The sequence below is a fragment of the Calidris pugnax genome, unplaced genomic scaffold (genome assembly GCF_001431845.1).
Source record: "Calidris pugnax isolate Ruff unplaced genomic scaffold, ASM143184v1 scaffold44, whole genome shotgun sequence".
NCBI classification, from domain to species: domain Eukaryota; kingdom Metazoa; phylum Chordata; class Aves; order Charadriiformes; family Scolopacidae; genus Calidris; species Calidris pugnax.
The window spans coordinates 27,581,931-27,609,371 of NW_015094506.1; the positions used below are offsets into that span (position 1 = coordinate 27,581,931).

A 27,441-nucleotide genomic window follows, 5' to 3' on the forward strand; every position below is an offset into this window, starting at 1 on the left:
CTTAAAGATTGAAATGTTCTGTTAGTTCCTCTGGTTGAAGTAGACAAAGGTATTGCAAAGATGAAGGAGTTCTTTCTGCAGTGTTGCCATATTCGTTCTATTACCTATGGACTTACATTAAGGCAAGAACACAGAATGACCCTCAAAAATCCCAGCCCCTGTGTTTTTCTCAGTCTGAAAATATATGGAGAGGAAAGGCTAAAGAACGGGGACCATTCTTCCTTACAAAGAATCCTCCTAGTTGGCACCCAGTACCTCCTCTTTTGTATTATTCAAGTTCCATTACATACTCAGTCTTCTGTCAGGTAATTAACTATTCAAGCTATGTTTGAGCTAGAAAAGAATCCATTTAACTTTGCTATAAAATCAGTAACATTTATATAGGCTATTTTTGTCTTGTCCTGTTAGGTGTAAGAATTTGTCTGTATCTTTCTGGAATTCCTATTGGATGCTGCCCTCTGATGTTTGTGGAATGAACTGCTTTTGGGAAGCTGCTTTTAGGTAGGATCTATTATTAAATAGTACTTTATTATTTGATTGCAGACAGGTGTAGCTGCTGAGTATTTTTTGCTATTTAGCAAGGTGAAAAAGCAAAATATTTTAACTACTTCACATGCGTTTCACCTGCTTATGTTATGGTTGCCTTTAGCTGGGCTTTCTCCTGTTGTATTATGTTTTTAAAATTGTAGACTCAAATGTTATTACAAAGAGTAGATTTTTTTCAGTTATATTGGTTCATTCAATAGAGACTTGCTAACATTGATAAAAAGTCTATCTGAACATAGTCTGAAAAGTTACTGATGAATTAATTATTTTTGATAAATAAAACTTGCTGCACAGTAATGTTCGTAATGTAACTTGTAATAAAAACTGGCAGATATACTTAGTAGTTAAGGTTGGAGGCTCTTTGATTCAAGTTACATGTTTTATAGCATTTGAGGAGGATACTTCACACAAAAGCACTGAAACAATGTTTAGAATGTGCTTTAAAATACAGTATGTATTTGTATGTATCTGTCCTTAAAGTTGCATCTTTAAAAGTAGTTTAAATGTTTTGATGTGGTCGATCAGATGCTTTAGGCTGCCTGATTACGGAAGTCGCTTAAAAAGAAATGGAAGTAGCCTTAGGCTACTTGACAGATATAATCTCTAACCTACATAGTTCTCTTCAGTATATAACTATGGTTGTAGTTTAATTTTTTTTACATGTAAAATTTTACTGATCATCCTTTTATATGGTTATCTCTTCCTCTTAATCTGAAATTTGAATATTTCTAAGGAAGCAAAGGGGAAAAAAAATTTAGCTTTACAAGACAATGTATTTTTGAAAGTTATGATTGTGGAAAAGACTTTGGATCTGTCCCATATTCCTCTCTGCTTTTTTGCTGTCAGTGCCTTTTAATCTCGTCAATTGCCAAGGAATTACTTGAAGAGATGGCTTAGATTGATTTTTAGTCTGTGAGTGAACTGAACCTGTAATTTGGGATTGCTGTTACCTTTTTCCTGCCCCCCTGGTAGCCAATGTATCATCCTCTTTTGGCAAAGGGATTCATATGGCTTTCCCTTTGGCAGATTTAGCTGTCTGAATGGACTCAATTAACTTTTTTCCTTAAAGGAAAGGAAGGTTTTTGGGGCAGAGGTTAGTGTTTAGGAATTTAGCTTTATGAAGTTTAGCAGAGTGGGGTAAACCAAATGTCAGTGCTGTTGTGGTGGGAGGCACTGGGTCTTAGCCTATGCTTAGTGGAGGGACAGGATGTGATTGTAAGCTTCATTCATCCATGGACATCTGAGCCAGCCTAATAGTTGTGTAGTGCTGATGGAGGGTCTCAGTTTCTTCTGACCCTGTTGCCTGTGGTGATGATATCCATGAACTCTCCACAATACAATGTAATGCACTAAAATAGCAGAAAACGTCCTTTCTGAATTTTCTGACAGGCCTAAGGCAATTGGGAACTTGAAACCAGAAGTGGAGAAACTCCATACAGTTCCTTTGCACATACCTTAAACTGTAACTTGTATTATTCTATTAAGAATGCTGTATATGGCTGTGAAGACAAGTATGTTGAAGTATGGTATGCATTGATAATGGCATTACTGGGCAAGTGCAGTTTCATGATGAAACAATTGTCATGGTGAACCCCTAATATTTGAAAAACATCATGTTTATACATTTTGAACCTGGGAGAAAAAAGCTGCTCAAATGTGTAAAGGGGAAGTGGTGTTCAGATTAGTAATTTCAAATTGAGTTTGAATATCAATATACTATTATTGGATTAATCCTTGTATGTTGTGTATATTGTGCTGACTCTGGTGCTTGTTGAGTTTGTCAGAGAGCTTTTCTAACTTCAGAGGGGGACTCCCTTGTCTCCCCCAAACTGTATTTATTTCTTGGTCCATTTATAAGTTTAGTTGGTTTCAGAGAGGTGCAGTGAGTTTGTGTAAGAGAAGAGGTGGGGAAGATAGTAGAGAGGAGGAGAAAGTGCACCCTCTCTGGATAGCAGCAAGCAATTAGTGTCCAGACCTGCTTCCTCAGCCTCATTTCCTTGTATGTGCTGGAGTAACAGGATAGTTGCAGTTTGGTTTCAGCTTTGGATATGAGTTATCATTTTCTTTAACTCTCAAAAAAATATGTACATTGTAGTAGGGACACTGCGAAGTTGAAGGGTTTAAACCTTTGATATCATCTTATACATTGAACGTGATACTTAGTAGTTGTTCTGAAGTCTTCAAGTGGATTTTTGGAGGAAGAGGAATGAACTTAATTCCCTGCAAGTTTATTAACCACGGGAAAGGAAGTCTAGCATTCTTGTTTTCTGAGATTGTATGTGTAGGGGCTACTTCACTGTTCTTAAGAAAAATAAATCCCCTTGAAAGCTTTTTCTGTAAAGAAGCAACATTGTGATTCTAAATTGGGTATCTTTTGAAATAGAAAGTAGTGAGACTTCTATCATAGTGTTTTATTCCAAATAATTTGATCCTGGGTTGACTAAGCATTTGTGTTCTTGTTAAGTGAGGTGGTGTTGTAGTGAGGTGCAGAATAAAGCTTGATTGAAGAGACTGGAATAGGGGGAGGGTTATTAGAAAAACCCGAGAGCTACATATCTAATTGAAATATTAGGATAGCTAACTCCATTGCTTAATAGACGTGCCAACAAAATAATGGGAATTCCAGTAAGTTTGCTTTTAATAGAAGTGGAGGAGTCTGGTCATTGAACTGTGCTAGCACTTATCTTGGATCTTCTATTTAGCCTGGTTTAATCCATAAAATACGAGGACAACACTATTTATCCAGATCATAAATCAGTTTTTGAATGGATATTCTGGTCTTCTATTCTTGCTGTTTCAATAAACTAACCATATGAGTTTGTTCAGAGGAACAGATAAAATAGCCAAATTTTTTTTTACGACTAATAAAGTCATAAAATTTATCTCAATGTTAGAATGTCTCCTTTCCCTTTATTAGTGAAGTTTTCCAAATATTGGAAGTTAGTCCTTCAGCTTTTGGATTTTTAAGTCTTTTCTTTGAAAAAACTAAGCTTGTTTTCTCTATTTCTGTCTCGAAATTCCAGTTGGCTTTTTTTTTTTTCTGCTGAATATCAGAACCACAGGGATTTGTTTATCCATGAGAGAAAGAACTTGGCATAGACATCTTTGAAATGCAGCTTGCTATGTCATTTTCTCTGAGCAGCTGTTAAGTGTATAAAGTGTGAAGTGACAACTAATGTTCTGTGGATTTGTAAGAGTCAAGTTAGTATAACAGAAGTGTTGGAGACCTATAGAGGAATCTGGAAATTTTGTAGGAGAGGTGTACTTCAGTATGACTCATGCCATAGCTAATTCAACATCATTTGAAATCGATGAGCTCTGAGCAGTTGCTTATTCTGATAATGGATATTAAGGAAGTTGTCTCATTAAGTTAATCAGTGTAAGATTGATTGCCTGTGCTGTATGTGGGAAGGATTTCTGAGCTATTCTGCCCCCCATTTTTTATCACCGTTCCGATTATTATGTTATTGAGACAAAATGTCTTGTGTTGTGGTTTTGGTACAAAGTATTTCTTGTAAGCTCTCACAGTGATAGGAGAAGCATAAGATCACTTTTAAATATAGTAGTATAGATTTTATCAAAAATTTAAAAAATACTGATAAAAGGTAATACAGGGCTCAGGTTTCTCGTGGACAGTATGATGCTTATCTTTTCTGGTACACCTTTCAAGGTGCTCAGTGACATCTAGCTGGTATGGCTGTTTATTTCCTCTTGAGACTGATTAGGGATCGTTATGTGGCTATCTGACCTGCCTGATTTCAGTTGTTGGATGTTGCTTCTAAGTGGATTTTAACTTGTGTTGCCTATTAAAGAAAGAAATGGCACTTTTTTTAACATATTGAGGTCCTAGTGGTGTGGATATATTGAGATAAATTTTGAAAAACAGGACTTCTCCTCTAAACTAGCTAGTTCATTGGAGGATGGGACTTTTATGGTAGATTTTTAAATAACATATTGTAACTTCAAACCTAACCTACTAATTGAGTTTGTAGTTGAATAGATGACATTTGGACATCATATGCACTGGTATCATTAGCGTGCTTTTACAAGATAAGCTCTTATTATGGCCTATCTTTAATTCAGTGCAGTAGTAGAAAGTTAAAAAGCTGAGTAAAAAGTAGGCTTTTCATCACTTTCAAACCCAGATAATTTCTGTATTTGCCTTGATCCTGCTTTTTATAAATGTGGGAATGATTTAAGTTGCATTTTAATCAGCATCAGTTTTGTTGCCTGCTCACTCTGCCTCTTTGTTTTTCTTTTTCTGGTGGCTAAAGGCTGCTGGGTTGGTCTCCTTAATGATCAATTGATTTAGGTCAAACACAAAGCATTAAAAGAAAAAAGGATGCAATAAGCAAGCTATCTGTATTATATTTACATGTCCACCATTTGTTTTTCTGAGGCATATCATGGTGCCAGGTTTGAAATAATACAGGTTGAATATATGAAAATATTTTCTCTGCCTGTTCTATGCTAATTGTCAGACAACTTGTACGGGTAAAACATTTGTAGTGATACTGTGGTGAGTTTTTTATACTGAAGAAGAAAACACATTTGCAATAGGCTTCTGTTTGTTTTTTTGTTAAGTGTAAACAACTTTAACACAACTGAACCTGGCAACCTGGTCTATTTCGTTTGTAATATGAAGGAAAGTTAGTTTAATGATGTTATGGAAGGACTGAGAGACTTTATTAAGCAACCTTGTTTAGGAAACTGAATATTGCATGCATGTATGCAGAGAAAAGATCAAAGAAAAGCAAGGCTGTAGCTCTGTCAGAACTAGCATAGGAAAACTTATTTTGGTGTAGAATAATTCAAAAATGTTTTTGTTGTAACCTACAAAATAATTCTTATATCCTTGTATTACCACTATGTGATACGGTAGTGGTTGCTTATAAAAACTAGCTGTGCAAGTTAGGATGATGGCAGTTTTCTCAGAAAACTGCAAGTATTTTTTGCATTGTTCAAAACTCATGCAATTCTATAAAAAATGGTACCTCCTTGGTGGGCCAGAGTAAAAATAGAAAGGACAACTGAGGTTAGTTAACTGCTTCAATTACTCATACCACTCTGTGCTCTCAGTACCTGGACGCTAATTTTTCCTTCTTTAGCTTCTCCAGCCATGTTAAGGGAATAGGAGAGGACAGCTTGATTGTCAGTGAAGTTGGGCAAGGAGCTTCCTGATGATCCCTAGGTGTGTGTTCCTAGCAGCACATCAATGGATATGAAAAAGGAGCTGTAGTGTACAAAGTTTGTAAGATAGAATTAAGGCTGTCCTAAGATGTTGTTCCTTCGTGGCTTTTTGTAATAAGTGCCGGTATACTTGAATGTGCTTTAAAACCAGGAGAAAAATAAAATTGTCCTTGGTCTTGAACAGCACCCAAGTCTCACTAGATGCTGTAACACTGCTGCTGCTCTGGAAGGTTTGGATGGAAGGCAGCAGGTGTATGTACAGCAAAAGCTGTTGTACTGTGACCTCGGTAAAGCAGGCTAGGATTGGGACAGGCTTAATGATCACAAATTAGATGGAGCTGTATACAGGATTCCTTATGTCTGTCTGGGTGTTCTTCAGGGTTTGGTGCTCATAATGTGTTATGATATAAGAATAAGAATAGGAGACCTGTACTTAAAATGTGTGCTGGAGACCCCCCACTGCAGTACTTTGTGTCAAGTCTAGAGGGCAGAGCTAAGATCTTAGTGGAGCTGGTATTTTAGCAATATACTCATATTTTAGCAAAGCACTGGGGGGTTGGGTTTTTTTCCAAGAAGTTCAGCTGGGATGCAGTGAAGGTTCTAGAAGAGTACAGCCTTTCACAACATACCTCTGTAGCTTACTAGCAACTTATTGCTCACAATTTTAACTGACCTAGAAATGCTAATTTAATGTACAGTGTGTCATGATATATATCTTTAAACATAAGGCAGAGTCTTGACAGACAGGCTCTGGAAAATCTTGTTGTAGCAGATTCATATCCAGCTCTGTTCCTCTGTTGGAGATTATTAACGCCACAGCAGAATTAATCGGTACAGAATGAAGGTCTGCACTTCAACACAAAAATACTTCAGGGCAAGGCTTGTACCTGGCCTTACGCTGCTGCTTAGCAGCATGTTTTAAAGTATATGATTTTGCTCTCTCAGTGTGCAAGTGGATTGTTTTTAATGTGTTTTCTAAACTTAAGGGAGTACATGTGGTGCTTTCGCTCAAGTGATTTCATTTATTTTTACTGGCCTTACTACTCCTGTGTAATTAGTGGCCACAGACAAATGAGTTTTTCTTATTTGTCCCTAAACACTCAAATCCTGTTATGACTTCTTGCTCAGTATCTTCTGTTGGACTACAGGTGTATTCTTTGCTCTTCCATTTTAATTACCAGAGCGTTTTTTACACCCTGCAGGAGTTAGGACTCCCATGTTATTGGAGGTTTTTTTTTCTTTAGAAATTAGGGCTCTCAAAATTTCCTTGTTAGTCTATTTAAAAGCTTACTAAAATACACTGGTTATATTTCACTCTATTGTTGCTTTTCCCAGCTTCTCCACCAAGTACCAAAACATCAGGCTACTAGTAATTAGAAATGAGCAGGTTCAGACAAGTTAGAGTTCTTGCAAAATACATCTTATTTTGTTCATGCTCAACTAAGCTACTGAACCGCTAAAGAACATCTGTATTGCGGAAAAAGCTCGTGATCATACCAGACCCAGGGCTGTCTAAATGAACAAGGTTTTCCTTCTCCTGTCTTCTGGTGAGGTGGTTGCATTGCTAACTGCAGTGGAGAGCTATGGAGGGAAGATGGGGAAGAAAGTTACAGAGGATGGAAAATTCAGAAAAGAGAAGGGAGTGGTTGGGAGCAGATAATTTTGAAAGGAATTACGGGAAAGACCAAAGTCAACATAGACATACTGAAGAAGGGAGTGAGATGGGATGGATGACTGGCCCTATGGGTGGGGGCATGTTAATATTAAAGGTGAGACTGCAGAGCTCAAGCTGATAAGCTCTGCTGGACAACTTAAACTTTATGCTGCTTCTAGTGACAGGAGAAGGAAGAAGCAATGAAAGATGCTGGCAGCGGAGGATTAGCACAAGAGGTATGAGTAGTTAGTGCCCCTGGATGAAGATGGGTCAATGATTTCCTTCTGGGACTGGAGAGAGATATATATATACAGAGAAGAACAGTTATTAAAAAGGAGGCTGTGATTGCCAATGGTCTTATGCAGGGAAGTAAATGCAGTTTACAATCACTAAAGGATGTCTCTTCACAGAGTCTGGAGTAAGAACCACAATTCTGAAGTCTCATAACTTCTCCTGCACTAGTATGTCTCTGAGACCTAATATGTCTCATCCATCCCCTTCTTATTCCAGAGGGAGTGGTGTCCAGTTCTTTCTGATGGCTTTTTGCTCCATCTGCTTCAGGGATAAAGCTTTGTGTTGTGGACTTACGGATTTGAGTCCAGCTGTTCCCCATATTTTGCAAGCTGAAATTCTGTTGTTACTAGCTTTTTCTAAACACTTTTTTGCCTTTTCTAAAAGTTACTTTTAAGCACAGATTTAAAAAATTGAACTCGTGAAGTCAGAAACTCATAGAACAGAGATTGTGTGAACAAAGTGGCTAAAAGCATTACAGTATGATCAGTCTGTTTATTTGTTGTGTGGCATAAAATGTTCTTTCATTCACAGATGTTACTAAATGTAGAAATAATAAAATACAGTCTTTGAATCCCACTGCATTTTAGAGTGTCTTTGGCATAATTTTTGCCATAACTTAATTTATGGATAGTCATGTGTTACATGTGGTTCAGGAACTTGGCTTTCAGCTATGCACTTTGTGTAGATTGTGCCCTTATTTATCACATGACCTTGCAATATCACTGTAGGCTCTCGTGACTTCAGGGCTTAATTATTGTAATTCCCTTTTCAGTGGATTAGTGATGAGGCTAATCTCCTGCTTGCAGCTTGTTCAGACCGCAGCAGTGCACTCATTTGTGGGTTTCAGCTACCCTCATCACATTCAGCTTGCTTTGTGTTTTTTACATTAGCTACTTACTACATGGTGTAATGTTAAATTAGCTTTATGTATAAAGGTCTAAATGGGCACACCTCCGTTACATTTAAAGATTGTGGTTTACTTTTTCCCCCCCCTGCTAAGCTGAAGTAATTTTTCAGGTTTTGCTGCAAGATTTATAAAAGGTTTCTCTCTGTGGATTGAATCATCTGAATATAGATGCCTGCATATAGGTGTCTATGTCAAGTAGGTCTTAAGTGGTCATTAAAATTGAAAAAGCATAGAGAATGATCCAGGTGACTAGCCATTAAGTTGCTGAGAAGTAAATGGCCGGTGTTAATTGAGAAGCACTTGGGTATCCAGGTCTCTCCTTGGGACTAAATGACATTAGAGGCCTTTTGGAGTGGCACCTGGAGGTCTGGTGGGATATTCTAAAGCATATTAAATGTTACATATACCTATGTTAAAAAATTGAATTAAGCTCTAGGTATTTACTTTGAAATAAGATGAATTGTTGTCTGTGTTCCATATCCTGCTCACTAGATCTCCATTGGCTTTAATAAGACCTCGGACACAATCTCATATGTCAGCATCTTCATTTAGGTGGCCTATTTTTGGATCTGAATCCTACCTATGAAGTCTTTCATCCATGTGATGATAACAACCCAAACCTTGACATGGGACTGACTGCATGTCGTAATTAAAATTTTATTAATCTTAAATCCCTGGAATGCTCAAGTTGTTTTAGTTCCAGGGCATTAAACTCTTCCAAAGCTCAGAATGTCTTCTTAAATGCAGCCATTATTTATGGTGGCAAACTTCAGCAGTGTTACAGTGATACCTTTGCTTATATTCTGCTTCATGGAACTCAAAATAGTGCATGTTGCTCTTCCATGCCTTAAAGAAAAAAAGGCATGTTTGTATAGTATCTTTTGTCAATTTAAAGGAAAATGTGCATGGGTCTAAATATGTTTTGGTTACATTAGTCTGGTGGAGGTTATGTGCTAAGAATCACATCTGTTAATTTCTGGTTTGAAGTGTCATTCTCTTTGGTAAGTTTCTAAGCAGGGGTGGTATGTTTGCTAAGCATTTTTCTACTGTAGCTAGTTTGGGAAAGTCTTCTCCAATGTCAGATATTTTTTTTGTCTGCATAACTTGGAATTCAACTTGCAATTTAAACCTTCAGCTACTTTTAGTTCTGTTAGCCCCTCCTCCCCCCCATAGTCTGTGTGAATAGCTCAAGCACAGAATATTGTTTTGAAGACTGGCTTTGAGTTGACATATGTTTGAAACATTTGGAAGGTTTTCTGTCTGATTAAAAATATTAAATTGAGGAGAACATGGTTTTAGGTTTAGTGTGCCCACTGTTTGCCACCAAGCTAATGGTATTTACCTGAGGATAATTTTAGCCTATTAAAACAATGAAATAACTTTTAAATGTATCCTGTATAATACATACCAGGCACTTCTCACTGTAACTGTTGGAGAGCTGTCTTCAGGGAGAAATGACGACCCAGTCGCCACTCCTTGCAGTGCTTTAGCCCCAATAGGCAGTACATGTGGTCAGTGTACCACCAGGACATCCTACACAGCTGTTTGAGCTGTTGATTTCCCTTCCTCCCAAACCAAGTGGTACTCCTGCAGGATGGAAGGACAGGAGAAAGTTTTTTGCATTTTTCCAGTGCTTAGGAGAAGCCCCGAAGCGTGGATTTGACAAAAGGACTTACTGGAGCAGAAAGTGGACAGAATACCTAGATCACTGTTCTGTTGTTAACAGAATTTAAAAGTTAAACGCAACTTTTGTCGTCGTGTTTAACTCAGCTGTATTTATATCATGTTTACTTATCTCTGTACTGAGTCCAGGGAAAGAGGAAAAAATGAACTAATGCATAGACTTAATGGGCTGTCTGTCAGCCTTTCACATTTCAATGTAACTCCACATGATCTTTTTTTTTTAACATAGCAATTTTGATGGAATTCCTTGCTAGCAATGGATAGTAAAATTACTAAGAAAATAAATGTTTATTTGTTTAGTTTCTGTGTAGCTCTTCCATACCTTGTTTCTCCCTCATAGGCTGGGATGGTGGGAGTGTATATAATAATAGTTGAGGTTAAATGTAAAACCTATGTATGAGGTATAATGCTGTAGTTTGTATGTTCTATTTGAGTTATCCTTTGCTGGTTTAATTACAATAAAGAATATTTTGATAAATTACATGATGCAGTAAATAGTAGAGCTTTTCTTTGAGCCTGTGCTAGAGATAATGTCAAATGAAAAAATATTTTTTTTTTTATCAGATATGATTACATGAAAACTCATCCTTCTGAGAAAATGCATCTAGCCGTGGTTGCCTGTGGTGAAAGACTGGAGGAGACTGTTACGATGTTGAGATCAGCCGTCATTTTCAGCATCAAACCTCTCCAGTTTCATATTTTTGCTGAGGACCAATTGCATGAGAGTTTCAAAGACATAGTAAGTACCCAAATAATTTATTTAATCAATTTGTAGTACAATTTCAGTAATATATAACCTGTTCTCTGCTTTTTTGGGGTAGTTGTTGCTGCATGTAATGGCAAAAAGGCAGGGGTCTAAAAATAAGGCAATACACAAGTCTTTTGTAATGTTGGATGGAGATTTTTGATTTATTTTTTTCCCCTGTGGAAAAAATGCCCGTTGCTGATATCAAAGCTTTTCTTAAAGACAGACCAAAGCTTTCTGATTTGTCACCTTGAGTATGTTAAATACAAACCTGATACAGTGAACACACAACAGTTATCTTGTGTGATCTTATTTAAAGTTGGTTTTACAAGAGCAAATAGAGATATGTCCTTTTTTGTTCTTATGCTCACAGTATACGTCAGTCTTACGTTGTCTAAACAAAGTGCAACATCTGTCTCTGAAAATGATAGATATGGTTATGTCTAATTTTAGTAAATTCTAGTTAATGAATATAACATTATGACTAGAGTGGCAGTGTTAGAAGCTGACCAGTATATACCTGTGGAGGGTTTTACTATTTTGCTCTTAAAGTGTTATACTAACTATGACAGTAGTATGTTATGCATACTGATATATATATACATTAATGTCATTTGAACAGTAATTGTGGCAAAAAATGGGTAAGGTTATTTTAAATTGAGAGAGACTTCATTGGTACTTCACCTGTGGAAACTAAGGAGGGAAAAAGTTTTATATATTTACTTTTTTAAAATACTGATTTATTTTACTTTCCCTTACTTTTGTCTATGATCTGATATGATGTGTTTTCTTTGTAGTAGCCTGCAGGTGCCACTTTTTATTCAAGTATTTTCAATAGTTGGCGGGTTATGGTACTTACGGAAGCATTTCTGTTATGGAAGAGAGGTGTTGCTATTGTGTTCAATTTTCAACTTGAATGGGGGATTTATCTCTCTTTTTTGTAATAAATCGAACTGAAGTAATTTTGTGGTCTCTTCTTTTCACGTAGCTTGATGACTTCCCCTATGAAGGAAAAGTTAATTACACATTATATCCAATAACGTTTCCAACTGAGAGTGCAGCAGAATGGAAGAAACTGTTTAAACCATGTGCTTCACAGAGGCTGTTCTTGCCAGTAAGTTATTCCGTACTAGGGCAATACAGAAGTCTATTTTTGAGGCATGAAGCTGTCCTCGTTAATTTAATTTCTACTTAGTTTTACATTAAGAACTCCTCCTAAAATCTACTTTTGTAACATCCTAAAAAAAAACCCCTCTAAATTTAGCCTTCTTCTGGGGCACTAAGGCACTATGGAATAAACGTCCTTTTCTCACTTGCTGCCTTTTGACACAGTATCCTCAGTGAGTGGTACAGGTCATGTCACCCTCTGAGGTAAGAGTTATCACACCTTATCTCCTCATTTAGTTGTAAAGTTTACTGCATGTGTGGGTCTGAGAAGTGTTAGAGAGAATGAAACAAGAAATGGGCTGTTGTTGCCAGAGTATTTTGTGCAGCCTTTTGTTTGCTGATCTAAGACAATTCAGAAATCATACTTCAGACTTAGTAAATTACATCAGTGGCAGCTCTTTCCCAAATACCATCTTTTCTGGGGCTCCTTTACATCTCGTCCTTGTTGGATTAGATACACAGGAAAGCAAGGTAACAGAAGATCAGAGCTCCTGTTATGGTAACATTTCACCTGGCCTGCAACTTACTACAGAGTTGCTCATGGATATAAAATGTAAACTGAGTGCCTTTGCATTATTACTCTATCTAAAACCTCTGTTCCACTCTACAAAAATTCTCCAAAATGAGCAGAGGGAACAATGAAAGAGTTATTGACTGCAAACTGTCAGTCTAAAGTGAATTTATTTGCATAGGACAAAATTATATATAATATATCGTAATGCATTTATTAGATAAATATAGTGTAAATTTATTATACATGATGTATTATAATATATAATAGATATGTTATATTTATTGTGTAGTTGCACCAACTTCTGTTTTATGAAGAGAAGCTCAATAAAACTTAAAAGTTTGGTTTTAAATTTCTTTCCCTCACAGTTAATCCTCAAAAACGTGGACTCGCTACTTTATGTTGATACTGACATCCTGTTTTTGAGACCTGTTGATGATATTTGGTCTTTTCTGGGAAAGTTCAATGCCACACAAATTGCTGCAATGGCACCAGAACATGAAGAACCTCGTATCGGGTGGTATAATCGCTTTGCTAGACATCCCTATTATGGAGCAACTGGAATAAATTCTGGAGTCATGTTAATGAATATGACACGTATTAGAAGAAAGTATTTCAAGGTATGTGTGTTGCCTTTATTGCATGTTCTCTGGTGTCACATGTTTTGACTCTAAGCCTGTTTCAAATTCATGTGGGACAGTATTTTTCAAAATATTTTTCTTGTAAATGAAATAATGCTCTAAAAATACACTATGTTTAAAATTGGTGTCTAAGTTGTGTTTTTTAAATGTCATTCACACTAAGACTCAGAATTCTTGAATTTCAAGCATCTTTGTTTTAAATTTCCTTAGTTCTGAGAGGTCCTGTGACTTGATACAGTCTGCTGTAAATTATCTATGTTATGTATTCTAGTATTTTTTTCTTCATTGTTGAGTTCCCTGAAAACAGTTAATGTATCCTGTAAACTAACTTTAAAAATGCGTATATTGGTATGGCCAGGAGGTGGTGCTAAAACATTTAGTAAGTTATTTTAACTGAAGTGTTTCCAAATTTCGATCTTTTAAATTGTAACCAGGTGATTATCACCTTAAGTATCTTGATTTACTTCAAAGTCACAGTTTTTGTAGAGAAAGCAGTGCATTTGGTAGCATCAGTAGTTATTGCTTCACAGAAGTTTTTCTTACGTCCTTGAAACACAAGTACAAAAGCAGTGCTATGTGGTTATGCTAAGGGGAAAAAGTGCTTCATTTTAGAGAAGTAGGATTAGCGAAAAATAATAATGCAGTCAAAAACTCTTGGAAGGCGCACACATGAGAAGGGCAATATAAACTTGCAGTAGACATCACTACTTTGCCCCCATTTCCAATTTAAGAAAGATTTAGCTTTCATCTTAACAAAAATACATAGCAAGAATGTTATGCGTGTCATAACTGTTATGGGGAATCAGAACAAAAATAGACTTGAATTGTCCCGAAAACATTTGTCTTAATGCTCTTTCTCAAATTGTTCAGTACCTACTGTACTAAGCAAGTCTGCTTCATGAGCTGCAGGCTTAGCATTCGTACAATTGAGGGAAAGGAACTGAGACTGAAGTGAGCTACCCAGTGCTGTGCAAATATGCTAAATATTCAGAATTATGAATGGGCACTTGAGAAAGAGAGGCAGAAGCAGAGCAAACCTTCCTAATAGCAAATCACATGATTCAAAGCACTTTTTGATGTCTTTAGTTAAAAAAAAAAAACAAAAAACAAAACAAAAAAACCACCCACAAAACCAATTAACCCATTCCCCTACTCCATTTGTTTTAAATGTTATAAATACGTCATTTTCTGCCCTTAATCATTAGTCATCATTTTTTGGCATCGTTCCCAGGGCTTTACTGTCACTTCAAACTTAGACTTCTCCTTCCATGTCTGATGCATATATACTTCTGGTCCTTACTTTCATGTCTTCTGAACTTCTTACTTGTCCAGGAATGTTTGTGCGTGCACTCTGGCTGTTCCTCAAACATTTGAGACTAGTGGTGCACATAAAGAAATATTCTTTTGCTCTTCCTTGATAGTAAGAAGTAAAAAGTAAATAGAAATGATGGTATGTTCTGTATACATGGGATTTTGGGGGGTTGGTGGGTTTTGTTTGTTAGTTTGGTTTTGGTTTTTTTGTTTCTATGTGCAGCTTTTAACATGGTTGCTGAGAACGTCTTTCTTGCATTAAATTCATCTTTTTCCTTCCATTGCTATATATCTTTTCCTCCCTCTCTTTTCATCATCCTGTACATCTTTCCTGGAGTCTTGGTCTGATTATCTCGAGCAAGAAACACAGATAAAATGCTTGGATGCATGGTGTTTTGACATATATGGGTTTTCTGGTTCAGCTGAAGCATTATGAAGTGCCCTCTTTGGATATCCTTCCTGATTTAAAACCTCGCCCTCAGTATTTCTCAGGCCTTTGTATGACAAATGCTGAGCACCTAGCTGTGGGCGTTCGTTCAACCTCATTTTGCCTCTGTATGTTTCTGGCAAGTGTAATGTTGGTTATTTGTTCAAACTTTGAATTTGTGGAGATTGATACTTTGACTGGTTTGCTAAAACTCCGTGTCAGACTTTATTGTCAGTCACCAACATACTTACCAGTGGAGACTTTCTGGTATGGGAAGGCTCAGAATTGTTTCCGACAGCGGACTGCCTCATAATTTCTAACTCATGCTGCTGACCTTCCACCTATTGGACACACGGGAGAAGCATCCCATAGTATCAGGATTGTGGTAGCATTCTCATCCCAGTCAGACCAGTATGAGGATGTCTAACCAGAGAGCTACTAGGTCAATATTGGGACTGGTGCTGTTTAACATTTTTGTTGGAGACACGGACAGTGGGATTGAGTGCACCCTCAGCAAGTTTGCCAATGACACCAAGCTGTGTGGCGTGGTTGACATGCTGGAGGGAAGGGATGCCATCCAGAGGGACCTGGACAGGCTTCCGAGGTGGGTCCATGTGAATCTCTTGAAATTCAACAAGGGTAAGTGCAAGGTCCTCCACGTGGGTCAGGGCAGTCCCAAGCACAAATACAGGCTGGGCAGAGAATGGATTGAGAGCATCCCTGTGTTGGGTTCTCACATCCTAAGGAGAGGGACTTGGGGGTATTGTTGGATGAGAAGCTCAACGTGATCTGGCAATGTGCACTTGCAACCCAGAAAGAAAACTGCATCCTTGGCTGCATCAAAAGCAGCCAGCAGGTTGAGGGAGGTGATTCTGCCCCTCTGCTCCTCTCTCATGAGATCCCACCTGGAGTACTGTGTCCAGCTCTAGGGTTCCCAACATAAGAAGGACATGGAGCAGGTCCAGAGGAGGGCCACAAAGATGATCAGAGGGCTGGAGCACCTCTCATATGAAGACAGGCTGAAACAGTTGGGCTTTGTTCAGCCTGGAGAAGGGAAAGCTCCAGGGAGACCTTATAGCAGCCTTCCAGTATTTAAAGGAGGCCTACAGGAAAGATGGGGAGGGACTTTTTATCATGGAGTGAAGTGATAGGACAAAGGGTAATGGTGTTAAACTTGAAAGAGGGAAGATTTAGCTTAGAGATTAGGAATAAATTCTTTACAGTGAGGGTGGTGAGACACTGGAACAGGTGGTCCAGGGAAGTTGCGGGTACCTCATCTGTGGAAGTGTTCAAGGTCAGGTTGGCTGGGACTTTGAGTAGCCTGGTCTAGTGGAAGGTGTCCCTGCCCATGGCAGGGGGGTTGGAACAAGATGATCTTTAAGGTCCCTTCCAACCCAAACCATTCTATGATTCTGTGACTTGAACCTTAAAAATAATAGTGCTTGGTCGTTTTCCTCTCATATCATAGCTAGATAGTTCAGCCTGAGTAGTGATTAAGTCGGAATTGAGTTTCTCTTACCCAATATTGATTATTGAGATCTTGGCTTAGAGAGCACGCAGCAGGGGAGCCATTTAGTTAATCTGCCCTAGAGCCTAGAGTGTGCTCCCACAAGTTTGTGGAGCATCGCAGGGCCCTAAGATGCACAGGCATTAGTACAAAAGCACTGCTGTTTGTGGAGACTTCAGAGACTTTATTTTCATCTTCAGGTTCCTTGAATGTCTTGAAAGGAGGATTGGTTGATACAAAAAATTGCAAGACTCACAGCAAAACTTCAAAAGGGCTTAGTTTAGTGTAGTTGAGACGATACATGATAGGCCTGAGAGTTTGTTACTGATAAGCAAAGGAGCTGCTAGTCTCAAGCCTTTAGAGAGGGGTAAACCAAACTCAGTGTAGGGGCTATCCTCATGCCCCTTACCGGCAACACTGGAGAGGCTTTTTGACCTTAACGGTACTGTCCCATGCCATGTCCCATTAACTATTCCAGTCAAATAGAGTAGAGCTAGAAAATGCTTTGTTGTCTTATAGAAAGATCTGAATTTTTTTTATGTTCATTCAGGAGACTCAACAAATTCTTAAAGGAGTATATAAGTTCTGTGAGTTTTTGTATCTTTAAAGCTGCCTGTGGATCTTTTTGTATGACTGTTTAGTGGCTAGAGCACTTGTCTAAGCTAGTGGAAGTTTTGTATCAGGATATTTCTCCAATACAATGGATATAAAACTGTGGGTTCTTTGTCTATTGTAGAAGAAACAGCCTTGAGCTGCTTGAGCAGCTGAGATGCTGCCTTGAAGCATCTTCCTTCAGTTGCCACATAGGGTTGTAAAAGTCAGGAGGAACCAGAAGATGAGTAAATATAAAGAACTGCAGACTTCAGCAGATGGTTATAGTGCTCATCTGGGTAGAAGAAAACCTGTGGTTCCATGTATTGCTCCAGGATTAAGTTGTCTTCTATCCACTTATTTATTTCTCAGTCTTTTCAGGACTGTCAGGTTTATTCATTTCAGATGGATATCCTAGCTACTTAGCTATCTGTGGAAGTTGCCACTCCTGGTCCTAACTACCTTACTTGTCTCATGAGTTTTGAGACTCTGTATATACAAATATGGGTACACATTTGTGTTCATATATACAGATGCATGCATGTTATTGAGTATAGTGTGGTCAAACACTGCATAACTGGACGTAAGACTAGAATTTGTAGTGAAGCTTTTGATGGGTAGTGCCTACCTGTTGTCTTTGCTAAGCAGCAATTAGAAAATGGGAATGTAAAACATGCAAGAGTATTTGGAGATGGAAGAAGTAATAGCAGGTGACTTTTTAAAAATTTGTATACATGTAGATACTTTTAAACTCTAAGAGATGTAGCAAATACTGCAGATATGATGTCTTAACAGAAAGTTATAGTCCAGTGAGGCTTAGTGAATAAAGAACAAAGACTTGTATCAAATTTATTGAGAAACTTAGTTGTTGTCGTGCCTGAGATATGGGCATCCATGGAAAGGAATGAGCTCCTAGAAAACCAAACGAGCCTCAGACAAAATATCTTCAGATAGTGTGTGCAAAGGAGAGGTTCATGGGTATGATTTAGACAAAAAAAGAAAATTCAGAGAGTTTCTATGGCCTAAACCATTATACACTTTTTTTTTTACCACTCAGTATTGCTTAAGGCTATGGTTTCAAGAAATATAGAGAGCCTGTGCAAAAGGTAATTGCTTCTAAAAGGAAGGTTCCCATCTCTTTCCAGCTGATTTTCCCTGGTTTTCTTATTTACTTTGTCCTAGCCTCTGGTGTTTGTTGGTCCCTTCTATGATTCAATTAAACTTGGTAACAGTAGAAAAAAGAAATCTTTCTGCTGGATTAGTGAAGTAAATCAGCTCACAAAAACGTCTAGTAAGTGTTAGCGCTATAGTGTTAATGCAAGAACAGGATAAGAGTCATGTAACAGGAAGGAAGAGGCCCTGCTCTCATTTGGCATTTAAGGAAATTTAGTTAACTGTTTGTGGGATGCAGCTGCAGTTTGTTTAGATATTCATGTATTATTTGAGTATTTTTCTTCAACTTTCTATTTTCTTACTAGAATGGAGAGAAGTAATACTAGGTTGTTACTGCTTAAATGTGGCAGCTTTTGTAAGTCTGACTTCAGCTTTGGCCAGGCATAAGTTTTCTGGGACAGAAATCAGTAATGCCCAAATTAATAAAAGCACAGCATCTAAAATGACAAAAACCAAAAACATGTAGTAGTAGATCTCAACATCCTTATGTATATTCTGTTCTTACACGTTATATTCCATTAAAAAATCTAGAATTTTGAGAGTTCGTATGAGCCTGTCTATATCAGTTTGATGGCATCACAGAAATTCCCACTACTGTTGTGGGTTTTTTTTCCTTGAACTTTTTGAACCTTCTTTGCAACTTATTGAATATTGGAGAGGAGGTTTGTATTTTGGAAATCCTTAACATACTTACTTGAGTAACATTTGAAAAGCAATTCTGTCATCAATTTTGATTGAACTTGAGCATTCTAGTTCTCATGCTGTTTGATCTCACTCAAATTACAGAGGAATTTTAAAGAAGGAGGTTGTATAACTATTCCAATAGTTTCTGTTGCTCTGTGATTCCTACACTGGTTTCATTATTAATTTACTAACACTGATATATACATAACTATTTTCTATTTATGCAAAGGTTATTGAAATATTAGTTTCCAATTCTTAAATCTGATGGCACTATTTGTCAAGTACTATTGCTTCTAGACATCTGGCAACATGATGTATGCTGTTACCTGCTTTGCATCTCCTTGGAATATACTCTGGATTTCATTGCTATTAAAACTATAGAAGTTAAATGAAAATTATATGAAATAATTACTTGAATAAAGTAATATTTCTATGTGATGCTCTAAAACTTTATTTACTACTTTGTATTGTTTTATCATTATTATCCTGATATCGGTGAACTAATTTAATTCTGCTTTTAATTCTTAGCATTGAGTTTAAGTTTAAACCTTTGGTCAATTTTCTATAAGTGGCAAAGGTCAGGTGAGGAAATAATTTTTACCCACTGTGATTCAATCCAATTGATTTGCTTTTAGGAAGGTTTTGGTGTTAAGCCTTTATTTTCTTTTGTTTAATTGTGTTGCACTGGGCCGAATGATAATTCTTGCTAGAGAAGAATTCTCTTGTGTGTTTCTTATGCCTGCTTTCATCAAATACTTGCAAGCAATCATAGTCATAAATTTTTTAGGACAGAAGGGTTTGTGATATTCCATTTGGCTTCTTACATAATATAAGCTATAGATCTCTTTTGTATTAATCCTTGTCTGAAATCTGATAGTATATCTTTTTTTAGTCTTCAATTCTGAAAGCCTTTCATATTTGATGACTGAAATGATTTGAGGAAAGGCTGAAAAATGAACTGCTAATTTTTTCACTTTCTAGTTTGTCAGTGGAAAGTTTGGAGAAGAAAGTATTTGATACTATAATTCTAAAACTGAATATTTTGCTGCTGGTAATATTTTCTGATTCTTAACATGGTGGTTTTGTATGTATATATCTCAAACCATAATGGAGTTCTAATTTAATTTTTTTTTCGGCAACTTGGTGAAAAATATTCAAGGGTACTATCCTGTACTTGTTCAGAATTTTCTCTCTTAGGGACTTACTGTTATTCCACCTTCACTCTCCCAGCTGAAGTAGAAGGTACAGAGTGAGCAGCATTGTTGGTTTTCTGTTCTAATTGAGCTTAAACATAGTGTAAAGATAAGAATTTAGCTTTAGAATATGCAATGTATTACACTGCAGATGGTAACCCCTTTAGTAACGTGGAGTTCAGCGTAGGTCAGCTTAGTCCAAGTAGTATCGCCTCATCCAAAACCTTGGAAGAACTTCTCCTTTTCCTTTGAAGTGATTTGGCTAAATCAAGAATTTGGGAATTAAGTAACGGCTATTGATGTAGAGTCTTACTGTCTTTTGCTATGGAAAATTTGTGCCTTTGCTGTGGAAGTTCAAGCTCAGTAACTAAAATAGTTCAACCCAATGAAAATTCTTTTGAAAACCTTTGAAGGATTTTTTCTATTTTTGTACACTGCTTTGTAGCCAATACTTTTTAGCTGTATGTGTTTGGAACTATTTAATAATTAATTTTTATTGATCTGTTTTGATTTTTTGAAGTTAACTTTAAAAAGCTATGTATGTTATCACTCTGTGATAGAGAAATTGCATGAAGTGTGGATATTTAAATAGTGCCCATCTGCTTGCATGCATCACTTCATGCAGTTTTTGTGTTAGATCCTTCTGCTGTATAAAGAAATTCTGATGTTTCTTAAAACTCTTGCTTAAGATGTTTGAGAGAAATCTTGAAGAGAAAAAATTTAATGTGGCAGTTAAATAGAAGAGATGCATATAATTTTCCTTATAAGACAGTAATTGAGAAATAAAGTATATTGGAAATGTCTGTAGCTATTTTCCTTAGATGTGCTCATTTGTTTAAAAGAAGAGAGCATCTATGTATTTGAGATTTGTAACTTTGAAAAGCAACTTACTGCGACTCTGTGGGGCATTTCCTTCTTTATAGGTATAATTATTCTGACTGTGTGTTGTTTTGCTTTGTTTTGTTTAATAGAATGATATGACACCAGTCCGATTACAGTGGGGAGAAATTCTTATGCCACTGCTGAAGAAGTACAAGTTGAACATAACATGGGGTGATCAGGATCTATTGAACATCATGTTTTTTCACAATCCAGGTAAATTGACATTGATTCTAACTCTAACACGACAAAGTTGATCTTTTCTATGATGTTCAGAAATGCAGGAAAATGCTCTTTTAGCAGACTTTTCAGGGAAAATACTCAAAGTACTTGTCACTTCTTTCATTTTCTGAAAGTGTTTACTTTGAGAGGCAGCATTGGATCCTCCTAGAGTGTAATTAGCTGTTAAGTTTCAAAACAACTGTACAGAAATTCATGAAGCAGCCTTAAGAAAAAAGGAGATTAGTATATTTCCTGATACAATTTTGATATTTAATCCAGACTTCTCATTTTTCTGCACAGAAAGTCTTTATGTCTTTCCATGCCAATGGAATTATCGGCCTGACCACTGCATCTATGGAAGTAATTGTAAGGAAGCTGAAGAAGAAGGTATATTTATTCTTCATGGAAACAGAGGTGTTTACCATGATGATAAACAGCCTACTTTTAGGGCTGTCTATGAAGCAATAAAAAATGTAAGTGTTTTCAACATTGTACTTGTGCAAAGTTATTTTTTTACATATTTTTATCTGCAGTCCTGCATGTGTTTTGTACATTTTGTTGCTACTTACCTTGATTGCAACAAAGTAATTTTTTTTCCTTTGGTGAAAAACTTAACATCACTTAAATTTTTTCATTTACTGCTTAATCATAGAATCATAGAATGGTTAGAGTTGGAAGGAACCTTTAAAGATCATCTAGTTCCAACCCCCCTGCCATGGGCAGGGACACCTCCCACTAGAGCAGGTTGCTCAAAGCCCCATCCAGCCTGGCCTTGAACACTTCCAGGGATGGGGCATCCACAACTTTCCTGGGCAACCTGTTCCAGTGTCTCACCACCCTCACAGAAAAGAATTTCTTTCTGGTATCTAATCTAAATCTCCCCAATTTAAAACCATTACCCCTTAAGTAGAATTCCAGTGTATTCCTATGTCTAGGTTAGGGTTCTAAAACTTTGCGTGTAGTTGTCAATGTCTATTTAAAAGGCTTTATTCCCTTTCCTTAATAAATTATGTGGTAAACTGTAAGAGCAATTGGAGATCACCAGAAGCTTCATTTTTCTGGAGATTTTAAAATGGAGAAAAAAACTCCTCTTCTTCCCAAAGTTTGTGTCTATTTAATGGAACATTTTAACATTTAATTGTTGCTAATTTGGATTGTAAAATAATTTTATTTTATACTTTGTTTTGATCTTTTCTAGAGATTCAGTGTATTAATATGTTGCTGTTTCTTTAAATCCTAAGCACAGTGACTTTTCATTCTGCAAATAAGTCATCTAATAAACTATTTATCACTACATCAGTATACTCACTGAAGAGCTGTAAAATTTAGCACTGATGCACATTTTAATGTAGCAGGCTATTGTGTGTGTATAACCTTCAAAAATCAATAGTATATTTTAATGGTGCTTTATTACATGTTGTCATATGGATATAAAAATGAAGAAAAGTACTTTTGGGGGTCTGAGAATACATTCCAGGGAAAGTGAATGTGTTTCCATAAAAATACGATTTCTTTGTTTCCTTTGAGTGTTGTCAAAAACAGAAGAAAAAATTATTTATTTTTATTTATGATCCCATTTGGTTTATGAATATGTCAGAAAAAGTATGTAAAACACTGCAGATTCAGTGGTAATAAGATGAACAAAATCATGTTACTTTGAAATGCTGTTTTAGCTTATCATTTGTTTATAAAAAATATTGCACTGTTGAATTAATGACTACTTTATTTCATGTCTGTGTTAAACATAGCATGTATTTGACCATTATTCAGTTTAATGAAACTTCAGTAGTAACACTTCTCATACTGTTGTTTCATTATAATTTGATAAGAATTGTATTCCTTAAAAGTTATATGTCATTCAAGAAAGTTACTGTTCAACAAACAAATAACCAGAAATAATTTTAGATCTGTAAATTTTTAATTCAACAAGGTAGTTTTAAGTTTCCTTCTTCCCTGCCTGGATATGTTAATTTGCTTACCTTTTTTTTTTTCCCCCAATCTTGCTTGGTAGGTGTATTTATTTCTGTAATTTAGAGGTGTTTTTCAAATATTGCATTCAGGAGCTCTTGAAAACATTTAATAAACCTATAGAAAGCAAATACGATGTTCAAAGGTGAAACTCTTTAATAACTCTGAGTAATGACACTCTTCCATATTGACCTTAAAGCTTCTTTTCTTAACCTCTACAGTATTCATTTGGAGATGATCTGGTTCGTTCCCTGTTGCATCCCTTAGAACTGGAATTGCGGAAAACCATGCACACGTACTGTGGAAAAGTGTACAAAGTGTTCGTAAAGCAGCTCACAAAAAGCATAAGAGACTTGTATGCCAGAAGATCAAAGGGAAGGTGATTTTTACTCCAAGCTATTTAATCAAGAGACTGAATTAACATACTGGTCAAAAGGTGCAAGGATTCTACTATGGCTTGAATTGGCTCTTTATGTGCCCAGATAAAAGTTTACTAGCATACATAAAAATGAAGAAAATGTACATGTTATGAAGAACAGAAACTTTTTTCTGCAAAGGTGACTCTTTACTCTTTTGAAGTTTAATCACTGCTAACGTTTATCTTGGATCCAATGATTTGGGTATTACTGGCTTCTATGGTCAGTACTTTTAGTCTGCATAATTCAGTTATCTAATGATCAAATGAACAAGGAAGAAATGAAGATGGCTCTATTTGGGAGTGTACCTCAACTATTGTCTAAAATTCTGTTAAACTGTGAATGTAGCAATAAATGAGTCAGCAGCACTAACCTCACTTTAAAGGTGTGAGCCTTTATGTAAACAAAATTGTTTACAAGTGCAGAAAATACTCTGTTTTCAAAGAAATGTGATATAATCATTGACAATCTGTATGTGCCTTTGTATGTTCATCTCTTACATGTTGAAGTACTGTTTTGACAATCTTGTTTTGCTCATCTTAGATGTAAACTGCACACTATAAATACAATTTTCCAAGAAATTAATAACTAGTATGTAATACTAGTTCTCTCTGTAGATACAGAGACTTTTTAATATACAGCATTTGTTTCAACATTGTTGAGCTATCCCAGCCAAAAGATAGTGCAGAGTTGAGGTGTTTTTTAGCAAAAATACAATACGAACTTGTTTGTTTTACAATACTTTTTTAAAATGACATGGGTTTGCAGCTTTATAGGGCATTTTGGAAGTAGAAAAAAACCCAACAGTGTAAAGCTGTTGCTGTTGTATTTCCTTACTAAGAATTATTACCTAATGATTATTATAGAGTATTTAGTACCTAAAAGTGAAGAGCTGTGATAAGAGTTCTGATGCTTCATCAGACTGTATATTAGATGGGTTTCTTAGAGAATATTCCTGTTACCATATTTTTTTGATAATATGGCTTTAAAATAGTTTTGGGGCAGACCCTCAACTACATGAATGCATTACTGTCAATAGGGTGATAGTGATTTACAACAGGTAAGGATTAGGCTTTCTTTAGTTATCTTAGTGGAAAAAAAATGTTTTGTCTATGTAATACAAACTTTTTTTCAGAGAAAACCATGAAGAAAAAAACATTGAGTTCTAGTGTTACAGTAAAATATTATTTAAACTTGCATGGTATAAAATGTATCTGTAAAGTATATTTGAACTTGGATAACCTGTCTAACTGAGATGAAGTCTTCATAAAGTGAGTTTTTGGATTCCAGAAAAATTCCTGTTTGAACATGAAGGATCCGCTCACTGACTTGCACCTTCATCCCAACCCCACTTTAGAAGCTTAATTTCTGTGGCTGTTTCTTTGTCAAAGGCGGGCTGGCTCTGACTCCCACATCCATGTGAGCTGGATGAATGCTTTAGCAGTAGAAAAACACACTCCACTGTAAGCAGAGTTCATATTCTGCTCTTAATCTCCCTGCTGGCTCAGGGGGTAAATTTCTTGTATGGAAACTAGAAAGCAGTCTGCATCACATGTAGTCATGGTCTCTTTTCCTTGCTGTGTAACCATTTGAAGTCTGAAAATCTAGAAATCTGTGTGAAGGTGAATACTGTTATTGACTGATTTTACAATATGCAATGCATTATTTTTTTACATAAATAATGATTTTTATATCGATTTGTTGTCAGCCTTTTTTTTTTCTTGTACTGTGTGTTTATATTTAAAAATTCTTTTTTGGCCCTGTTTAGTGTTTGTCTTTGCAGAAACTTTCAGTTTTGAATTGATTTTTAGTATGTTGTATGCGTGCGAAAATGCTGTTTAAAACCCAATGAACTATTTTGGATAAAAAAAACCCATGCAATGTGAACATTAACAGCAGCCTTTCCACCTAAATTTCAGTTTGGGGGGGATTAGAACAAAAAGGGTTAATATTGAAGCTTATAATAGGATAAAAAAATCTTACTTTTTGCTTATTTCAAGAGACGTTTACTTAGCATATTACAAACAGCAGAATATACTGCCTTATGCTATATTTTTTATTTCATTTTTATTAATATAAACTTAAACTGCTCACCTCAGCTATCCATTCTGAAGCAAGTCATGAACGCTTTAGAAAACTTAAAAACCAGTGAGTGCTTAGTAGCTTCCATTAAGTAACTCTTCAGAGTGCATCTGTTTTGAATAAATTTTTAGTTCTGTAATCTGTCTTAAATTTAGAAAGATGACCTTTAAAAAGAAATCTGACTTAAAAAGAAAACATTTGGAGACGGTAAGATGACTAGAAAACCAAGTAGTGTGATAGAAACCAGTTATACTCCCAAATAGTTCAATACCTGATTTGTAAGGTTGTATGTATATAAGTGTAGAAATTTTCATCTACCCTATATATATCTATATTTGAGAAGAATGACTTAAATACCTACAAAGTTTTGCGCAAAAAACAGTCAAGTTATTTGCTCAAGTTGCCCAAGTGGGCAAAGCAGAAACACAGAAACTCAAATTTTAAAAAATTAAACACTATTGTGTTTAAACTTAAACCTTAAGGTCCCTTAAGGGACCTTTTTCTTAAGGTCCCTTAGAAAAAAGAAAAATGTTGTTGGATCCTGGTTTAGCTCTACAGAGAAACACTTAGAACTTGCTTTCTCTATTTAACTGCCAAGTCTTAAATAATGCTGGATAATTTTCTGTAGAAGTGCAGGTTGCTTTGTAGTCCTAGTAGACTACTAGAAACTATTACTCAGTTTAAAAACAGAAGATGTTTGCAGGGGTAATACTGAATTTTCCACTTCAGGAAGCAAGGAGAAAATTTCATTTTAAAGTAGTTCTCAAAATATCTCTCTTGTAACCACTTAGTGGATCTATATAAGAACAGCTTGTCCTCCAAGGCTGTCATAAAATTTAAGATTTGTGGTTCTCCAATGCATTTTTAAGTCTTTATGGGCCTATTAAAATTTTAAGTTTCTTGAAGGAACATTAAGTAATTGGAAATTCTTGCATTGAAGAAGTTGAGTTGTCTCTTAGTTTTGCGGTTGCTTTATGCACAGCTGCATTCCATTCTTTAGAGAGTCCTTATTTAAACTTAGACAGGAAGATGCACATTCATATTTGCCAGCAAATTTCTACAAGGCTTCTGTCTTCTCCCCTTCCCCTTTTCCCTGCACTGCTTTTAAAAGATAATCACTAAGCTCTTCTTTCATTTGAATGCTTGTAAAAATTATGGGAGATATTATTACATATCTCTTTGCAGAGAGCTGTAATTAAATGAGGACCTGTGGTCCTACTGTGGTTGGATTTTTTTATATTTTTATTTTCCCTTCAGATTACGATTTGAGGATCTTCAGGTAGGAGGAATTTTTGAGCGTTTAGTGAAGTCATTATGTTTCTTGAGTGTTCATTCTGGTAGTTTCTTCCCTGAGTCAATTAATATTATCCCTGTCCTCTCTTAAGATAGATGCTTGACTGCTGTCTGCCTACTTGATTTATAGGATTGCAGGTTCCTTTAATCAAAGCAGTGACTGTCACTTCTAGGTCTGCATTTCAAACGCTCATCCCATATCTGGGTGCCACCTTAGTTGCACAAACCAGGGCCCTACTCTGTTTCTACTTCTAGATGTCCATCTTTGATTTAATTTCCCTGATTTAATTTCCCTGTTTTAGTTTCCAACTGGATCTGTAGGGATAAAATACTGAGATAACAAGTAATGCAGAATTT

At 36.2% G+C, this 27,441-nt stretch overlaps 1 protein-coding gene across 1 annotated transcript; it reads left to right on the plus strand.

Annotated features, from left to right (window-relative positions):
• The first annotated feature begins 380 nt into the window (after nucleotides 1–380).
• GXYLT1 (glucoside xylosyltransferase 1) lies at nucleotides 381–25,406 on the plus strand. Its single transcript, XM_014964328.1, has 7 exons — nucleotides 381–501; nucleotides 10,839–11,013; nucleotides 12,008–12,133; nucleotides 13,066–13,317; nucleotides 21,196–21,319; nucleotides 21,626–21,798; nucleotides 23,515–25,406. Exons 1-7 carry the CDS (start codon nucleotides 449–451, stop codon nucleotides 23,674–23,676), a joined length of 1,065 nt encoding a protein of 354 aa, XP_014819814.1. The 5' UTR covers nucleotides 381–448; the 3' UTR covers nucleotides 23,677–25,406.
• The last annotated feature ends 2,035 nt before the right edge of the window (nucleotides 25,407–27,441 follow it).

Coding starts and splice junctions, on each gene's coding strand:
- GXYLT1 (XM_014964328.1), top strand. CDS start 449: ATGCTGCCCTCTGATGTTTGTGGAATGAACTGCTTTTGGGAAGCTGCT. Junction 13,318..21,195: donor TTAGAAGAAAGTATTTCAAG/GTATGTGTGTTG, acceptor TTTGTTTAATAG/AATGATATGACACCAGTCCG. Junction 21,799..23,514: donor TCTATGAAGCAATAAAAAAT/GTAAGTGTTTTC, acceptor TAACCTCTACAG/TATTCATTTGGAGATGATCT.